Consider the following 16,893-nt stretch of genomic DNA (forward strand, 5'->3'; position numbering starts at 1 on the left):
AATTCTCGGAAGCCATGATGCAGACATAGATAGGCATGAGATACATGTTCAAAACTGAGATGTTTCTTCTGTTCACATTTAGTTGTGTGATTTTAGTGTAATAGGACAATTTAGTTTGTATTTCAGGGTATGCTGTGCCAGTATTTTCAGATGCATTCATTTTCAGTACAGCCTTGCTAAAGTAGTTGTTTTTAAAAGGTTGTATAAGGAAATGTTGCAGTTGCATCCAAATAACACAGGTATTGAAGAGTGATGTAATGTTGCATCACATGATAATGAAATAGATAAGATTCACTTTGAAGTAAACTTAAATTAGCAGGACTAATACATTTTTTTAAATAGTGTATTTTTTTTAAATAGAAAAACAGTTCCTTTGATTAATTTTTTTTCAATAATGACATATTTTCAGTCTGCTTTATGTTCAAAGAGGGGAAATAATTGTTTAAATGTTTGTGGTGATGATTTTGCTTGTAAAACATATTGACAAAGGTCGAAAAATTAAATATCACCTTCAATATCGTTATAGTCATAGTTTTTAATGTTTTCAACGATCCATAAGCGAGCGTTTAATTTAAAAAACAAAACAAAAACAAACCTAAAGGTACTAGGCTGCAGTTACAACGATGGGGGGCAGTGTTTTATAAACTACGCTGACATCACAGAATTTGCGAGAAGAAAATCCCGTGTAGCATTTTCATTGGTCCTCAATTAAAAACCTAACTCGCTTCAGCCAATCAGATTAGAGAACTGCTGGTCACGTGACTGCGTTGCTGGGTAAGTAAAACAATAACAACAGCCTTCGCGTCAGTGAAGCTTCGGTGCGAGACACGGTTAGTGCTTGTTTTTCTGCTTTCTTTACCAACTTAATACGCAGAACTAGAGACGTGCATGCTTTTTTTTTTGCATCAGTGTTGTTGATAATGTTATTGCGTCGTTTTATTTGAAAGGAACTTACCGAGCTCGCTTACTTTTTGATTTTATCTCGTACATTTCCGTTAGCTCAAACGGCTACGTTTAAACTTGCACAAGCTGCAATTGTTAGATATTTAATGTTGTTTTAGGGAGCAATAATCGCTATTACACTTCAGTTAGTGCCAGTTGTTTGTCAACAGTGTGGCTGAATGAAAAGGGGGAGGGAGAACCGACATGTCTGGGCTTGTTTTCAATAAACGTCTACACAGGAAATGTCACATTTCCAATGCTTTCTTCAATATTTCAGGTATTATTCCGGTATTCTGTTGTTGGAGGTTGCACTGCCTAAGCTCTTTTCTACTGTAAAACATGGCATCCGACTGTGAGGCTTGGCTGAAGGCTAATCCCGTGGGTAAGAGACACTCACACTGACACAGAGTCTTTAAATGCTTCATCAGCTGGGTGTTAATGTGGGGCAGTGGGACTTTCTAATGTGGAAGTGGTTCGTTTGCTTGCTTCCTTGCAACAACTGCTGTTTTGAATCTGCAGCTTCTCATCACTGTTTGCGGTTGATTTCATGTTGAAGGTTTTTCTAGTGACAATCTGCTGTGATTGTCGTTTCAATATATCTGAATACTGCACACTCTTTCAGAGGTGTCAAAAGTATTCACATTCATTACTAAGGTAGAAGTATAGATACTAGAGTTTAAAAATACTCCTGTTGAAGTATCAACTCAAGTTTTTTACTCAAATAAAAGTATAAAAGTATAAAAGTACTGGTTTCAAAACTACTTAAAGTATAAAAGTAAAAGTAATGTAAGGGGGGAAAAAGCCATTAAGGACAAAAGCCATTGAAAATGAATGCATCTTAGTATAATTCAAATATATTAAAGAACCATATATGTGTACTATTGAGCATTAACATGTGTTTCAGAGAGCAGGAGATATGATGACTAGTTGCCTATAAGTATTGTAATGGTGCAAAAAGTCAAACTTCAGAGGCATGTTATCATTTATCCTAACCTTTATTGGAATGTACATCCAAGTTTAGTTGCAGGAATCTGAGGGAACGGATGTAAGAACAAAACTGGACAAGAACATCTGAAACAACCACAACCAAATTCACTCTATCCGGATGGAGCAATTTAACTGGATAGTTTTTTTTTAAAGGCTGAAATTAAATAGAGTAACAAGGCTGTTTTTAAAATGTAAGGAGTAAAAAGTACAGATAATTGCGTGAAAATGTAAGGAGTAAAAGTAAAAAGTCGTCTGAAAAATAATTACTCCAGTGAAGTATAGATAACCAAAATTTCTACTTAAGTAAGGTACTGAAGTATTTGTACTTCGTTACTTGACACCTCTGCACTCATTGTCTATTTACCATTTACACAAACCTAACCTTGTCTGTCCTTCTGATTTAATAGAGGCTGGGCATTTCAGTGATGCCATCATTTCTGGAGAGGAAGACAACGGAGGGTGGGTTGTCACCAATAAGAATATAAACGAGATCAATGGCAATTGGTTGACTTCATCCAGCAACAGCATCCACGAGGCACGTCTCAAGGCAAAAGCCAAACGTAGGCTGAGGAAGAACTCCTCCAGGGACTCTGGCAGGGGGGACTCCCTCAGTGACAATGGAGATGCAGTAAGAGGAAATTCAGCAGCACCCACAAGTCCCAAGAGCAAACTGCTGGACCGAAAATCCCGGCTTGGGAAAGGCAGAGGCTTGCCAAAGAAGGGTAAGAGGGTTTTGTGTCTTTTGAGTTCTTGCTACATGAAGACATGATCCTGTGAGAGGGTATCAAAGATGTCAAATTTCTTTAGTCTTTACTATAGCCAACAATTAGTTGATCAAAGGGCCATTACCAAAGCTGTTGTCATAGCATGTTTGCTTTCCAGTAAGCATCCATAATCCAGTGAGGAACCAATTAGTCTTTGAACAAATGGCTATTTGATTTTAGGCAGTTTACACCCTTTAATGTGCTTCTTTCTTGGACTTGCCATCTTCTTGGTAGCGCTTTCAGAATAGTTACAAAACATGGCAACATTTTTAAATATATACAAGACATGTTTTTGTTAAATCTGGTTTAAAGTTGTTTTGGGGCATCAGATTTTCTTCTGTTTTTAAAAAGAGAAGTGGTCTTATGTCCAGGGCAAGGCAACAGTGATAGAGCAAGATCTAGAAATATTTCGACAATGATGGCACTGTTTTTTTTTTTTTTTTGCCTTTGCACAACATCACAATGGATTTAAAATAAAACACTCAAGATTTGATCAAATTGTACACTTTCCTCTTTGATTTAGGAGCTTTCACAACAATATTGCTTACAGACACATTCAGCAAAGTGCCTCTGTTTTCAGGAGCTCAAAGTTCAGAATTAATCTTGGATCATTAGCTGTCCCTTTCCTTTTCCATACTTTTCTCTTCCCAATATTCTGATACCGGTCTTGGCTTCTGCTCAAAGATTCTGATTCCAGAGCATGGGAGACTTTTGTCTGACAAAGTCTAATCTTTTCCTGTTCTTGGATGTTGTCAGTGGTTTGTGCCTTGTTATAAGACTTCTACATTCATGAAGGCATCTCTTGGTTGCGCCATTTTTCAATGAGACACCTACCTTCTCCAGAGTAATCTTGACTTATGCTAATGTTGAAGGAGTTTTTCTTCAAGTTGTCTTCCAGATCTTTTGATGTTGTGGAACTCACCCGTGCTTTCTTCCTTTTTAAGTCTACGAAACAATTAACCTTAAGTTATTGTTTTGAAATCTGTCTTCAGATTTTTATTTTTTGTTTGTTTTTAGCGTAACAATGTCCTATTTTACTTTCATTTCGATTTTCTCAGACTTCATATTGGTAGCTTCAGTCAAAGAGCTGCTGATTGCTAGCTCAATACCTGAACTGATATCAGCCATTTATAAATATGCATGCTTGTGAGTACTTGTGTTTGCAAGTTCCATGCGAGGATATAGTTATTATAACTTTATATTTATGGTAAAGTTACAAATTTAAACTCTTATTTGACATTTAATCAGATGTTTGCAGTTTATTTTTCTTTTCACTTCCACCTAACTTTGTTCACGTGACTGACAAAAATGTAAAATCCATTGGAAAAACGTATCGAAAAATGTAATGGTTATGAAAACGTAAGCAAGAGCAATATATGGCCCATTCAAAGTTGTTTTAATGTAATAGGGTGTTTTTTTTACTCCCAATTAGATGTTGCGTGTACAGTATGTGTTAGCCTTTTAGCTGAGCACGAGAACACAAGTATGCTGCTGTTCCAATTGCACAAAGAGAGTCATGCGTTCTTGCGTCCTCCAAAGTACAGTCTCCTTACTCGTACTTGCCAAGTACAGATTTCCCAAGAATGCAAGCACAGGCTTGCGTTATTTGGAATTGATAAAGGGCCATCTCCTCCAGATAGACATCTTTTTATATAGTCAAGTCATCCCTGTAGTACACCAAGTAACCGTACATAAAACTCTTAGTTCTCCTGTCCACGAATAATTAATACTAGTATATCCTGTCTGTACCTGTGCCTCTCTGTTCTTCATTCTCTCCTTCTGACATTCCTTTTCACGCTATACCCAGCTGGCCTTTGGCAGGAGGGTCCCCCTTTATGATCCAGGTCCTGCTCAAGGTTTTATTCCCTTTTCAAGGGGAGTTTTATGTAATAATTGCTCTGCAAAGTGCCTAATGACAATTTGTATAGTAATAGACACTATATAAATAACATTAGCTTGAATCTTTTATCTGCCTAATCTGTGTTGAGGTAATGAGCAAATTAATTTAAGTAATGTTTAAATACTCTAGTAGTGGTTAACACTGTTGCCTTCACGGCAAGAAGGTTCCTGGTTCGATTCCTGACAGGAGTCTTTTTGTATGGAGTTTGTATGCTCTTCCCATTCTTGCATGGGTTTCCTCCTACACCCCAAAAGCGTGTGTGTTCAATTGTAAGTTGCTTTGGATAAAAGCATCTGCTAAGTGCAATGTAATCCAATCTAAAAGTCTATGGTTTGATCACATCTTGCTTGTTTAGTTTCAAACCCAATGCGGTTGCATATAAAGGTAAAATCACAGGAAAAAAAGGGGATGTAACTTGTTTATATAATATGTTAATCCAGTTCAGCATCAGGAATTCAGTCACAAATGACTTGATATTATCACATTATCTCATTTCCAGTCAAAGTTAGCTCCGCCGAACCAAGGGGTCGTTGCCTGGGTTTCTTCAAAGGCAACAATGTTAAGTGTGTTTGTAAGTCAGACTTTAGTAAGTGCCAACATTTGCCTGTCTCTTGCTGCAGGTCTTCATCCACTGATGCAGTTATGATCTGCCCATTTTACCCTCAGACAGCGGCATGGTTCAGCCACTGTGCTCTTCCCATGGGCATGTCTAGTTTGTCTTGGCACAGATTCCACCCTCTTCTGGTTACATAACAGGAGTGCCACACCAGTGAAGCCCTGTAAAGTGAGCTGCAAGCTCTCTTCCATTAAAACGTTATGCATTGTAGTTTAGACAGACCGACACAGTGGGTGTGCAAAGTTCTAAGTTAAGGCAAACAAGCGCACAAATCATTCTAATGCTGAAATGGAACAGCCTGTGTGTGTGCTGATCTGCATTTGAACATTGGGTGAGTAACAGGGGTTCCAGAGTATGTTTACAAGCTTCTTTGGTATTAACCCTCTTAACCTGTCTGCAGTCTGCTGCTGGTGCTGACCCCAAAACAAAATTATTTTTGTTCTGTGGTGATGCAGAAAACATTGTCTAAAGTGCATATCAGCAGCAGCTGAAGAGCCGCGTGTGCTTTATCTACACAGGCAACATTACACCTAAGCACAGTATTCCAGTTATATTCAATGTTTTGAAAAGCAAGAAGCCAGTTTTTCATACGAAATGCAGTTGTATGTGTCTGAATTGTGTAAACAAATTGTCTACATAATATAATGTACACAAAAGTGCCAAATCCACATACAGAGATTATAGGATTATAACACAGCATGGTAGTCCTGGGATTAAAATAGTTGTCTCCTCGGGATTCCTTTAGATTACACATGCCGATTCAAAAAATAATAATAGAATAGCAAAATATCAATTATTACACCATTATATGTGGCAATGTCTCTTTGAAGTCAAACTTATTGTAGAAAGGTCTATATTTATATATTTAGATTATGTCTATAAATTAGCACTCTGTCTGGGTACCACCTGGTTTTATACATACATAAAGGTTTTTTGAGGGTACACTTAACCGGGTGAGGCCTAATGTAAAGAGAACTAACAAGGGATGGGAGGGGTTTGTAATCTGAGTAGAACCCACTAGGGTAATTTTTCTTTTTATTATTCTATAAAATAAGGAAACTGCTGATGAGAGTAACCGCAGCAGCAAGACGTCACAGGTATGATCTATATTTACAAAATGAGTAACTGGGGAGACGAGGAGAGCTACTCAGCCTCAGATCTAAGGACGCCATAAACAAGTGTATGTCCAGAACCACAACGGATGGTACATTTTTTTTTGAACAAGTGGACACAAAGATGACAAAACTGGGGCTTTGCAAGAAGCAAAACTCGGCCGAAAAACACTCATCCGGATGCTCATCCATCCTTGTTCAGACAATGACACCTGTCTGACGGCGTATACATCTTGCTGATGCAGGGATAATACGTCATTCTACACGCTCTCGGTGGCCAATAACACGCCTTGAGTTTATATTACCCAACGTGCATTAAACACACGTTCATCATCCAGTGATAATAGCGGGATCTAATCTAAAGATGACTATGTCTGCTTTTTGCAGGTGGGGCAGGAGGAAAAGGTGTGTGGGGCAGGTCTGGTGAAGTTTATGAGCCGGTAGCAGTAGATAAGAAAGACCCCAACTATGATGATCAGGTAATGACTGGACCACTACACTACTACTGTTTTTAAGTAGCATGATCATATACACGTCTGACACAAGTCTGTGCATTGGATTGTCACAAATATATGCTTTGTAGACATCATTTACTTTTTGTTGATGGCAAGGCTGTTTGTAATGTGTTACTTTTGTCATTTGTTCTTGAATCTGAGCAGACAATGTCCATGTGTCCTAAGAGTAAAAGGATCTGATGATTTTTTTTTTTTTTTCCTCTTGTCAGGAGAACTGTGTGTATGAGACTGTGGTCCCTCCGCTGGATGAGAGGGACTTTGAGAAGACTGTCACCCCTATAGTACAAGAGTACTTTGAACACGGAGACACAAATGAAGTCATTGTAAGTGCTGTAAAGTGTAATTCTGTGCAGTAAAAATGCCATTTTTGTGTCTTTTCTTCACAACCATGAATTCTATGCCAAGGCAATTTGCTTTTCCACTTGCAGGAGCTCCTGGCAGAGCTGAACCTTGGGCCCATGCAGAGCGAGGTGCCCTCACTGGCTGTATCACTGGCTCTGGAGGCAAAGGCCAGCCACCGGGAGCTCACCTCCAGGCTGCTGGCTGAACTATGTGGGACTGTTTTATCCCACAGTAATATGGAAAACTCTTTTGATAAGCTGCTCAGAGACCTGCCGGATCTGGTCCTGGACACGCCTGGAGCCCCTCAGGTGAGTCTTGTGGTAATGAACTTACATGTACGTTAGAAATGGGCGATATTTTACTGTTCACGATATACCGTCAAAAAAATTCCTCACGATAAGAATTTGTCATCTCACGGTAAAAACGATAAATTCCCCTTGATGACGTTTTCATCATTTAAATCCATGCAAGGAAGGAAGGAAGGAAGGAAGGAAGGAAGGAAGGAAGGAAGGAAGGAAGGAAGGAAGGAAGGAAGGAAGGAAGGAAGGAAGGAAGGAAGGAAGGAAGGAAGGAAGGAAGGAAGGAAGGAAGGAAGGAAGGAAGGAAGGAAGGAAGGAAGGAAGGAAGGAAGGAAGGAAGGAAGGAAGGAAGGAAGGAAGGAAGGAAGGAAGGAAGGAAGGAAGGAAGGAAGGAAGGAAGGAAGGAAGGAAGGAAGGAAGGAAGGAAGGAAGGAAGGAAGGAAGGAAGGAAGGAAGGAAGGAAGGAAGGAAGGAAGGAAGGAAGGAAGGAAGGAAGGAAGGAAGGAAGGAAGGAAGGAAGGAAGGAAGGAAGGAAGGAAGGAAGGAAGGAAGGAAGGAAGGAAGGAAGGAAGGAAGGAAGGAAGGAAGGAAGGAAGGAAGGAAGGAAGGAAGGAAGGAAGGAAGGAAGGAAGGAAGGAAGGAAGGAAGGAAGGAAGGAAGGAAGGAAGGAAGGAAGGAAGGAAGGAAGGAAGGAAGGAAGGAAGGAAGGAAGGAAGGAAGGAAGGAAGGAAGGAAGGAAGGAAGGAAGGAAGGAAGGAAGGAAGGAAGGAAGGAAGGAAGGAAGGAAGGAAGGAAGGAAGGAAGGAAGGAAGGAAGGAAGGAAGGAAGGAAGGAAGGAAGGAAGGAAGGAAGGAAGGAAGGAAGGAAGGAAGGAAGGAAGGAAGGAAGGAAGGAAGGAAGGAAGGAAGGAAGGAAGGAAGGAAGGAAGGAAGGAAGGAAGGAAGGAAGGAAGGAAGGAAGGAAGGAAGGAAGGAAGGAAGGATTGAAGGATTCCCATGATGACGTTTTTGTGTAACAAACATGGCGGATCTGAGAGCGAGATAGATTTATAGTTACAGAGGTGGAGTTGTATTGGTATTTTTTTATCGTCATTTTTATCGTTATCGGGATAAATTCCAGAAATTATCGTGATACATTTTTTAGTCCATCCCGCCCATCCCTAATGTACGTATAACATAAGCACAGTTATCCACTTCTTAAATACGTATGTTTGGGAATTTTCTCCATTTCATCTCATAATGTACTTAAATGTTAAAGATAAAAGAAATGTATTTAAAATACATTTTTTAAATTAAAACAACAAAATTTGGCTTATGTTGCAATTTTCAAAATCTGTATGCATTATACAGTGTTACTAATGTATTTGGACATGTACAAAATTACACCACCCAATCAGAAAAGGTCTCGCTTGTTTCTGTCAGCCCTGTTACAAAAACACACAAAACCATTTAAAGTCAGCCACATGTTTTGTTTCTGTTTGAGGAGCTTTAACGCTGCCTGTGGTGCAGCAGAGGGGAACAACGCTGTGGTTTCATGTGTTGGTTTGTGAGAGCTGGTGTGTTGTGCGTGCACATTTGAGCTCTTTCCTTTTCAGTCAGCACAGACGAGATCTCTAGCCATTGTTGGCCTGAGCTTGTAAAATGCAAGCTCAGCAAAGGATGCTCAGGGGGCTATTTGTCCCCCCCCCCCCCCCCCCTGCCTTGCACTGTCTGATTTGGTCTCGCTGGTCATTTGTGTCTCACTCTTTCAGCCCTCAGTGGGTTTAAAGGGCATTATGACTTCCCTTCCCCCACTCGCCACCCTCTGCTCTTTCACTCGGTCTTTCTCAGTGTCACACATACTCATAGTGTCTATTTCTCCACATATGCCTGCCAGTCTAGCCACAGTGACTGGTCAGATGAGATGTACTGTAGCTGCCTCTCGTCTGCACAGGAACAATGAGCAGTACTGAGCGCTGTCTTTGTGGAGGCCAGAAGAGCAAAGCCAGCTCTTTCATTTCCATAAATCATGCGCTCACACACTACTGTAAACAATGACACACGTGGCCCCGAGGACATTGTCGTCATCTGTCCTGTCAGTGTTTTTGCTAGGCCTTCAAACTGAAAAAAACCAAAATCCTCCCTGAGTAATGCATACCAGGATGTTGATAGTTAGGTTTACTTAGCTGGATTAAACAAGTAAATATAAAACATTTGTCATGTTTGGAAACTTTATGATATGATCAGAGAATAAAATGTCATATGAGAGATTAATTAATCTGCCTGGTTTCTTTTACAGTTTGTGTGGTGCTATGTATTGTTTTTAGGATCGTTTACATTTTTACCTTTTGCACTCGTCTCTTTCAGTTGGTGGGTCAGTTCATTGCACGTGCTGTCGGTGACCAAATATTGTCCAAGAACTACATTGAAGGCTACAAAGGCAAAGTTGACTGTGAATATGCAAGGTATTTGATTTTCACTCAAGTCTTTTTGACTTGTAATTGTTTCTAGCCTGATGAATCAGACTCGCATCTAGAAAGATGTGGGGCCTGAAAACGATCCTCCTTATTCAAGGGGCAGCACCGACAGTTGCTTGTCAAACTGCCTTTGTACACAGTTGGTTAGCGCTGCAACCAATCAGAGCAACGAACAAGGCGGCGTATTCAGAGCAACAGGAGACTGTGTTGTGTAGCAGAATAAATTAAACTTTTGCCGTAGCCTGTCTGCAAAACGGCAAATACATCTACCTTGCAAAGGAATGATTTGAGTGCCATCCTCAGAGTCAGAATCTTCGACTGTTGATGCCAAAGCAGATTCAAACAGCTATTTATTCTCACTTGTAGATATCTACACTGCTTATTTCCAGATTACATCCATGCTCTGTCGTCAACATATTAAGCCTGCCCAGATGGACTGATTTGATTGCCTCACTGAGATATTCTTACATATTTAATGAGCTCCAATGGATGGGGGATAGACGTACCGTACTTACAAAGCAAAGCTGATTTGGATTATTACTGAACAACTGATGATATACACTGTATATAATGTATGTTTGTCCTTTTTCATCAGCCCTGTTGGTCAGAAATTAAAATAACATCTTGCATGAGGTTTTGGGTTAAATGTAAAATTCAACTTCTGTGTGCAGAACGTATGTAAAAGATGAAAGTTGCCACTGGTTCTAAAACAGATGGCCAATAAGTAGAGTTTCCACTTAAGTCACTGGCTTCCAAACATCCCTGCCTTTGATAGGCTAATTCAGTTATACTTCTGTCATGAAATGCTATGTCAGTACATTTTTCCCACTGGTCATTATGAAGTCTTTATCTGATCTAATTGTGATCAGTGTGGTGTGAGATATTCTGAAAATAACTATAATTGTGTCAGTATTAGCTCTCTAGAAAAGGCCTAGGTGGTGATGGTCAAATGCCAAAGTTGTGGCTTCATGATTAGGTTGGCTACTGTAATTAAGGCTTTTTTTTTTTTTTTTTTTTTTTTTTTTTTTTTTTTCAAATTGGATATAAAATCAGACAAAACTGTTTTAGATCAAGATGATCTCACACCATCTTTTCCACTATAAAGCCATGTCAGGCCCTCACAGCACAGTTCTGCCCCTACCGTTTCCTCAGTATTTGTCAGCAACAGGTGAGCTGCTGATTTATTTACGTCTCCTGGTTGGGCCAAACATAGCAATCCAGAAGAAGCTAATACTAAATGTACTTATTTGTTGCACAAACTTGAGTTACATTCCTTTGTGCTCACTGGGCTGTTCTGATGACATTTCTCAAACACCCACTTTTCCACCTTCACTTGTCTGAGGAGCAGCTGCGGTCTGGCTGTACGCTGCAAAGGTGACTAATGATGTCGATCATAAAATACAAAGGTGTTTATAGTTTTTGGCCATATTGCCCAGCCCTGCTTCAAAGTGGCCACATTTCTAAACACCCTTTGGTCATATCTATTTTTTTTATTTTTTATTTTGCAGGGAAGACTACAAAGAAATATACAAAAATTGCTTTGGCATTACACAAAATATTGAACCACTTTAAATCTTTTGTCATTGTTAAAATCTTTTTGGAGTTTAATTATTTTTGTATTTTTCCAATCCTCAGGGCAGCACTAGACCGAGCTGTTGTGCTGCAGAAGATGACTATGGGTGGGCTTCGCGTGGACAGCCAGTGGGGGGCAGGTGGAGGCCAAAGACCTGTCATACAGCTCATTAAAGGGGTAAGACATTTTCCCATTTTTATTTATTTATTTATTTTTGTGTAATGTTTGGTATCTGTTGATAATTCTTTCCAATAAACTAAATTAGGCATGTTTGTGCAAACACTATCAGTAGGCCATCTGTCTCACGAATGATTTGGTGCTTTATAAGTAGAATGCCATTGATTTAAAAGTATAATCACTGATTCTCTGTCATGCCAGATGAACCTTCTACTGAAGGAGTACTTACTCTCTGGAGACATCAAAGAAGCTGAGAGATGCCTTAAGGATCTGGAGGTTCCCCATTTCCATCACGAGTTTGTCTACGAGGTAAATTCATGGCTTCACTTCAAGAGGCGTAAACTGTAGCCTAAAACAAGTGTGGCAATCATGTTTTTTTGAACACTAAAGTGCACAAATGTTTTGCAAACTGCTAAGACATATGTTCTGGTTTTGACTGAATCTTTGTATTTAAATCCTCACTGAAAACTAAATATTTTGGAGCTGTACTTAAAGCAGTGGCTGTCTTTTTTTGTTCTTTTTTTGAATGTCATACCTCCTCCCAGAAGATACTAGTTAGTTGATGTTAGATACTGCAGGGTTTTATGTTTAACAAGATTTATAAAAAGAAGGTGAACATCTGTGGTGCTTTTCTCAGGCAATCGTGATGGTGCTGGAATCCAAAGGGGAAAAAACATCTGAAATGGTGCTGCATCTACTCAAGCTGCTTTCCAAGTCCTCCATCATAACTGTGGACCAAATGAAAAGGGTAAGATGCCCCCTGGTGGTTGAATTGAGCATTAAGTAATTTCACTTGGCTCATTTGTTGCTAAGGACGGTGTGGCTGACGTATAGTGGACTTCTGTTTTATAGGGCTACGAAAGAGTTTACATGGACATTGCTGAAATAAACATTGATGTACCTCGTGCATACTTTATCCTGGAGCAACTTGTTGACAAGAGCTTCCGCATGGGAATCATTGGTGTGAAGTTAAAAGATCAGTGTCCCTGCTGGTAGGTGCTCTGATTTCATGACAAAAACCATATACTCATCTGTAAATATTTCTTGACTTTTGTTAACCATGTTGGTAATCTGTATTTTCAGGAGCCGGAAGAGGTTTTTCAGCGAGGGAGATGGTGTTGTGAAACTTGAATCTTACTGAGGAGGCCTTTTTATGTGCCAGAATTCCTGTAAAGAAGAGGATGAGACTACTCTTTTACGAACATATTTTAAAAAAAATAGTCGAGTAAAGTTTTCTCTCTTCTGACAGTAAAATTCTGAAATTGAGGTGGGGTAGACAAAAAAACTGCACTTTTGATTAAAACTGAAGTAGATAATTTTATCCAAGGTGTTTTTATAGAAACATTTACATAAGCTATTCCTAAAGTGCCACACCTCTCAGTGTCAGTCATTCCATGTTGTTTTGTGCAGTATTTTATTTTCTGGTTTCACCGCCACTCCTTTTGTGTTTTCCAAAAAGTGTTTGTACAGAGATAACTGGTTTGTGTTATTAGCTTTACCAAGTGTGGCTAAAAAACAAAAATAAAGGGAGAATGTTGGTTCAGCGCTTTATTCGCTCCTTAACTAGCTGGTGTTGTGCTTGACTTTCTCCTTTACCTGGTAAATCACACAATGATGTAAAATAATATCAGAACATCAAAAAACAAATGCCAGTTGGGTAACTTCATCATACCGTGTAAAGAGTGTTTATTTTTGTATTAGGAGAGTGAAATACATCCATATTACTCCTTGTTTGTTCATTAAATACCTATTCAATAATGTATGACTGTTTCAGTGTCACCATTGAACCACAGTATTTACGACAGATTACAGCTCAGCGCTACACACATAAATGTAGGTGGCTACCTCACCTTCAAGCAAAGAAAGCTATCAGAAAAACGGATCCACAAACACCAAATTATAGATACAATAAAAAAAAATGTATTGGGTTAAAATCTTCCACTGAGTATCTAGGGCTCTTGCTCCTTCATTGCTAGTTCCTGCTGTTTGACGGCTTCTTGAGCTTCCATCTGCATCTTCTCCAGCTTCTCGAGTGTGACGGATTTAAGTGGGAGCAGCTTTGGCTTACACAGAACCATGGTAGGGACATCTTCCATGGACAGCTGTCCTGTGGATGTTACCAAAAGAACATGTCATGTCTGAGCCTTTATTTATCTAGTATTGAAACCATGACCACCAAGCAGATCTGCAGATACTCCAGAGACCAATTATTCCAGTATTCATAGATGTTTCAAATTCCTGTATCAATGATGGTCAATCCTCCTTTTAATGAAATAAGGACATTGTATACTGTACGTGCACTGGTAAAGCCCAGAAATACAACCTTCAACATAAGAAGTGCATTATCATTGTCTAGCTATGGTATTGACCTAAAGCCCATTAATTACAATAAACTCAATTGATCTGAGGTTTAAAAGAGACAACAGAGCACATTTCTCAACAGTTCACCTGGTGTATGGAGCGCCACAAAACATTTTGTAAACACTGCTGTACAAACCTTGTTTGGGCAGAACTTCTCTGAATACTGACTTGACCTCTGGCATGGTGTCTCCTGCTGTGTGCTGAAAGGTAAGTGGACAGCATGAAGACTGTTTTACTTACAGTAACTGGCATTTCACACTTCATAATGAATGTTGCTTTGATTTGTGACTTTTGGTAGCTTTAGTAATTGAGAGTCCTGCCATCTAACCGAAGCTTTAAATCACAATAGAGATCTGAGAATAATGAATAAGAAAAATTGCATAGATGTATGTCTTATTATAGTTCGTACAGCATCAGACAGCTCTTAATGAAAAAAATGACATGTTACACTGTGTCGTCGTGTGTATTTATTTTATGTTTACTTTCCACTGAAAAAAATCAAGATTATATATTTGAAGGTCTTGCATTATGTATTTCACTCTTAGATTAAATTAACTGGCCACGCAAAAGCCTTGTCCTTGCGTTACGACTTTTACCACAGAAACAAATCAACTGATTAAACAGTTGGGCTCACCAACATTAAGAGAATGTGCTTTAATGTTTTTTTGTTTTTTGTTTTTACAAAATCAAAAATATATTTTTGAATCAATCTTAAATTAAGACCCATTTTGAAATGGGGTCAGTCTCAAAGCACCATTAGTCAAATAATTTTCTTTACATGATATTTGCTGATTAAAACATATACCTGTGGATGAGCCAGTACATTTAAAACAGGTGTTTTGACTAACAACCTACCATCTACCTGCAGAGGAGCTGGTTGGAACAACTGCTGGACAGGATTTTTACTTTATGGCACCTGGATTATAAACCTTTGGAGAAATAGAGTTAGTTAAACAGAGTTAAACCTTAACCTTATGGTTCTGCGTTAAATCGACGCAGAGCCTACGCCGGAAGGTACAGCGTACAGTGCGCGTCGCTGCGTACCCTACGCCGTAGGCTCTGCGTCGGTGTAACGCGGAACCATAAATCACCCTATAGCAGCATAGCCGCTAGTCTGATCCGGCGAGAGAGCTAGCTGCGCGACGCCATGCACAAAATAAACGGTATATTGCCTTTTATGGACCACTAATAAAACTTAGTTAGCTATCTCTTAAAATACACTGTGATTTGGTTTTAATTATAACGTGGAGAAAATGTAAATCAATTCGTACAAATATAAAATCGCACCTTCTGTTTCAGCCGCAGCAGCAGCAGGTAAAGATTACTGCAGTTGTCAAGCCAACGCTTCCGCCAGAGTCACGTGACTTTCTCAAAGCGAATAACAACATGGCTTCACTGACACACGCAGGCGGCTGCACACAACTGTCAGTAACAGCACCATAATACATCCATGACCAGTACTGACAGTTGTGTGCAGCCCAGTTTTTTTATTTATTTAAGAACCGGAATGTATTTTTTTTTAAACATTTATTTATTTTTATGTAAATTTATTATTTGCACATTTCAGACCATACTTGTTCTGCTGTAGGCTACTGGTACTGTTTTCACCTGTTACATGGTGTTTTTTCTCAGTCTTTTGTTGTTTACATAAAACAAATGTTCTTTATGCTTGTTAAGACCTGGAATGTGTATTTTTTGCATTAATTTATTTTTTATGCCAATTTAATGCCAAATATGCTTTCAAAGCAGGTGCACTTTTAAGTTTTTTTTATTTATTTAAGAACCGGAATGTATTTTTTTGAAACATTTATTTATTTTTATGTACATTTATTATTTGCACATTTCAGACCATACATGTTCTGCTGTACTGGTACTGCACTTTGAATGTATTGAATAAATTCAAATTGTGTGAACAAAGACTTTTCACCTTTCACTTACACATACACATACATGATATATGATAGATAAAATTGTCTTGTGATGAACAGCGTACCTCAGAATCACTGTGGTATTGTAAATTATATTGTAGTGGGTAGTACACTAGAGTTGTATGTTGCGATTTTTTCTTTTCTCACTAAATGCGGCAAAGTGTCCTCCTTTTTGGTGTTGTAGAAATGGCCACCCTACACACAAGCTGCACCCACACATGTTCCGCTTGTCCTTCACATCCCTTATTATTATGCATTATTGACTTAGAGCATACTTTTCCTTTGAGCCGTTGTAGCATCAACTAATCATTTAGATGTATTAATTGATACTTTAAAATTAGATTGCTCTGATTGGCTTGTTTTAGCAATTCAATTTCAATTCAGTTCAAAAATACTGCATTAATCCCCGAAGCGAAGTTAATCATTGCAGTATTTTTCAGCTTTATTGCACAAAATACAGAAATAGCCCAGGGGCAAATACTAAATACAAGTAATACTATCTAATTGCAGGATTTTGATGCTGAATTAAATAAATGCCCAAGTATGTGCACTTTCATTATTTGTATTTTAGGTTTTTTATGACAATACTGACAATCCAGCAATTAAATTATCTAAATTTATGAAAAATGAAATTTTGTATGAGAACCGCCACTGAGCATGAATGTGACTAATTGTATTTACACAAGTATAGGGCTTGTTGTCCACAAGACAATAACCAAATGAATGCTGATATGGAGCTAAATATTGCACTAGTAATTAGAAAATAATATAAGAGTATGCCTCTCTCTGAAAAGTATGGATCTCCATCATCAGTGATTTTAACGTTTTTAGAGTATGTAAATACTTTCGAAGATTTACTCATTGTGTTTATGTGAGTGCAGCAGCTCAGACTTTACTGTGCTTAAAGGGTTCATTGATGTTG

The 16,893-nt window shown here is 38.8% G+C and overlaps 1 protein-coding gene and 1 long non-coding RNA gene across 2 annotated transcripts; one reads left to right on the plus strand and one right to left on the minus strand.

Annotated features, from left to right (window-relative positions):
• The first annotated feature begins 774 nt into the window (after positions 1-774).
• Positions 775-13,444, plus strand: pdcd4b (programmed cell death 4b). Its single transcript, XM_061721695.1, has 12 exons — positions 775-830; positions 1,220-1,324; positions 2,337-2,651; positions 6,709-6,800; positions 7,046-7,159; positions 7,265-7,486; positions 9,823-9,920; positions 11,568-11,682; positions 11,884-11,991; positions 12,320-12,430; positions 12,535-12,674; positions 12,766-13,444. Exons 2-12 carry the CDS (start codon positions 1,282-1,284, stop codon positions 12,821-12,823), a joined length of 1,416 nt encoding a protein of 471 aa, XP_061577679.1. The 5' UTR covers positions 775-830; positions 1,220-1,281; the 3' UTR covers positions 12,824-13,444.
• Positions 13,445-13,714: 270 nt separating this feature from the next.
• LOC133444149 (uncharacterized) lies at positions 13,715-15,415 on the minus strand. The gene is made up of 4 exons (XR_009782705.1): positions 15,331-15,415; positions 14,899-14,972; positions 14,180-14,243; positions 13,715-13,789 (listed from the first exon to the last, which is right to left on the minus strand). It is a non-coding gene; the product is annotated as an uncharacterized LOC133444149 (long non-coding RNA).
• Between the last annotated feature and the right edge of the window lie 1,478 nt (positions 15,416-16,893).

This window comes from Cololabis saira, chromosome 1 (assembly GCF_033807715.1).
Source record: "Cololabis saira isolate AMF1-May2022 chromosome 1, fColSai1.1, whole genome shotgun sequence".
Taxonomy (NCBI): domain Eukaryota; kingdom Metazoa; phylum Chordata; class Actinopteri; order Beloniformes; family Belonidae; genus Cololabis; species Cololabis saira.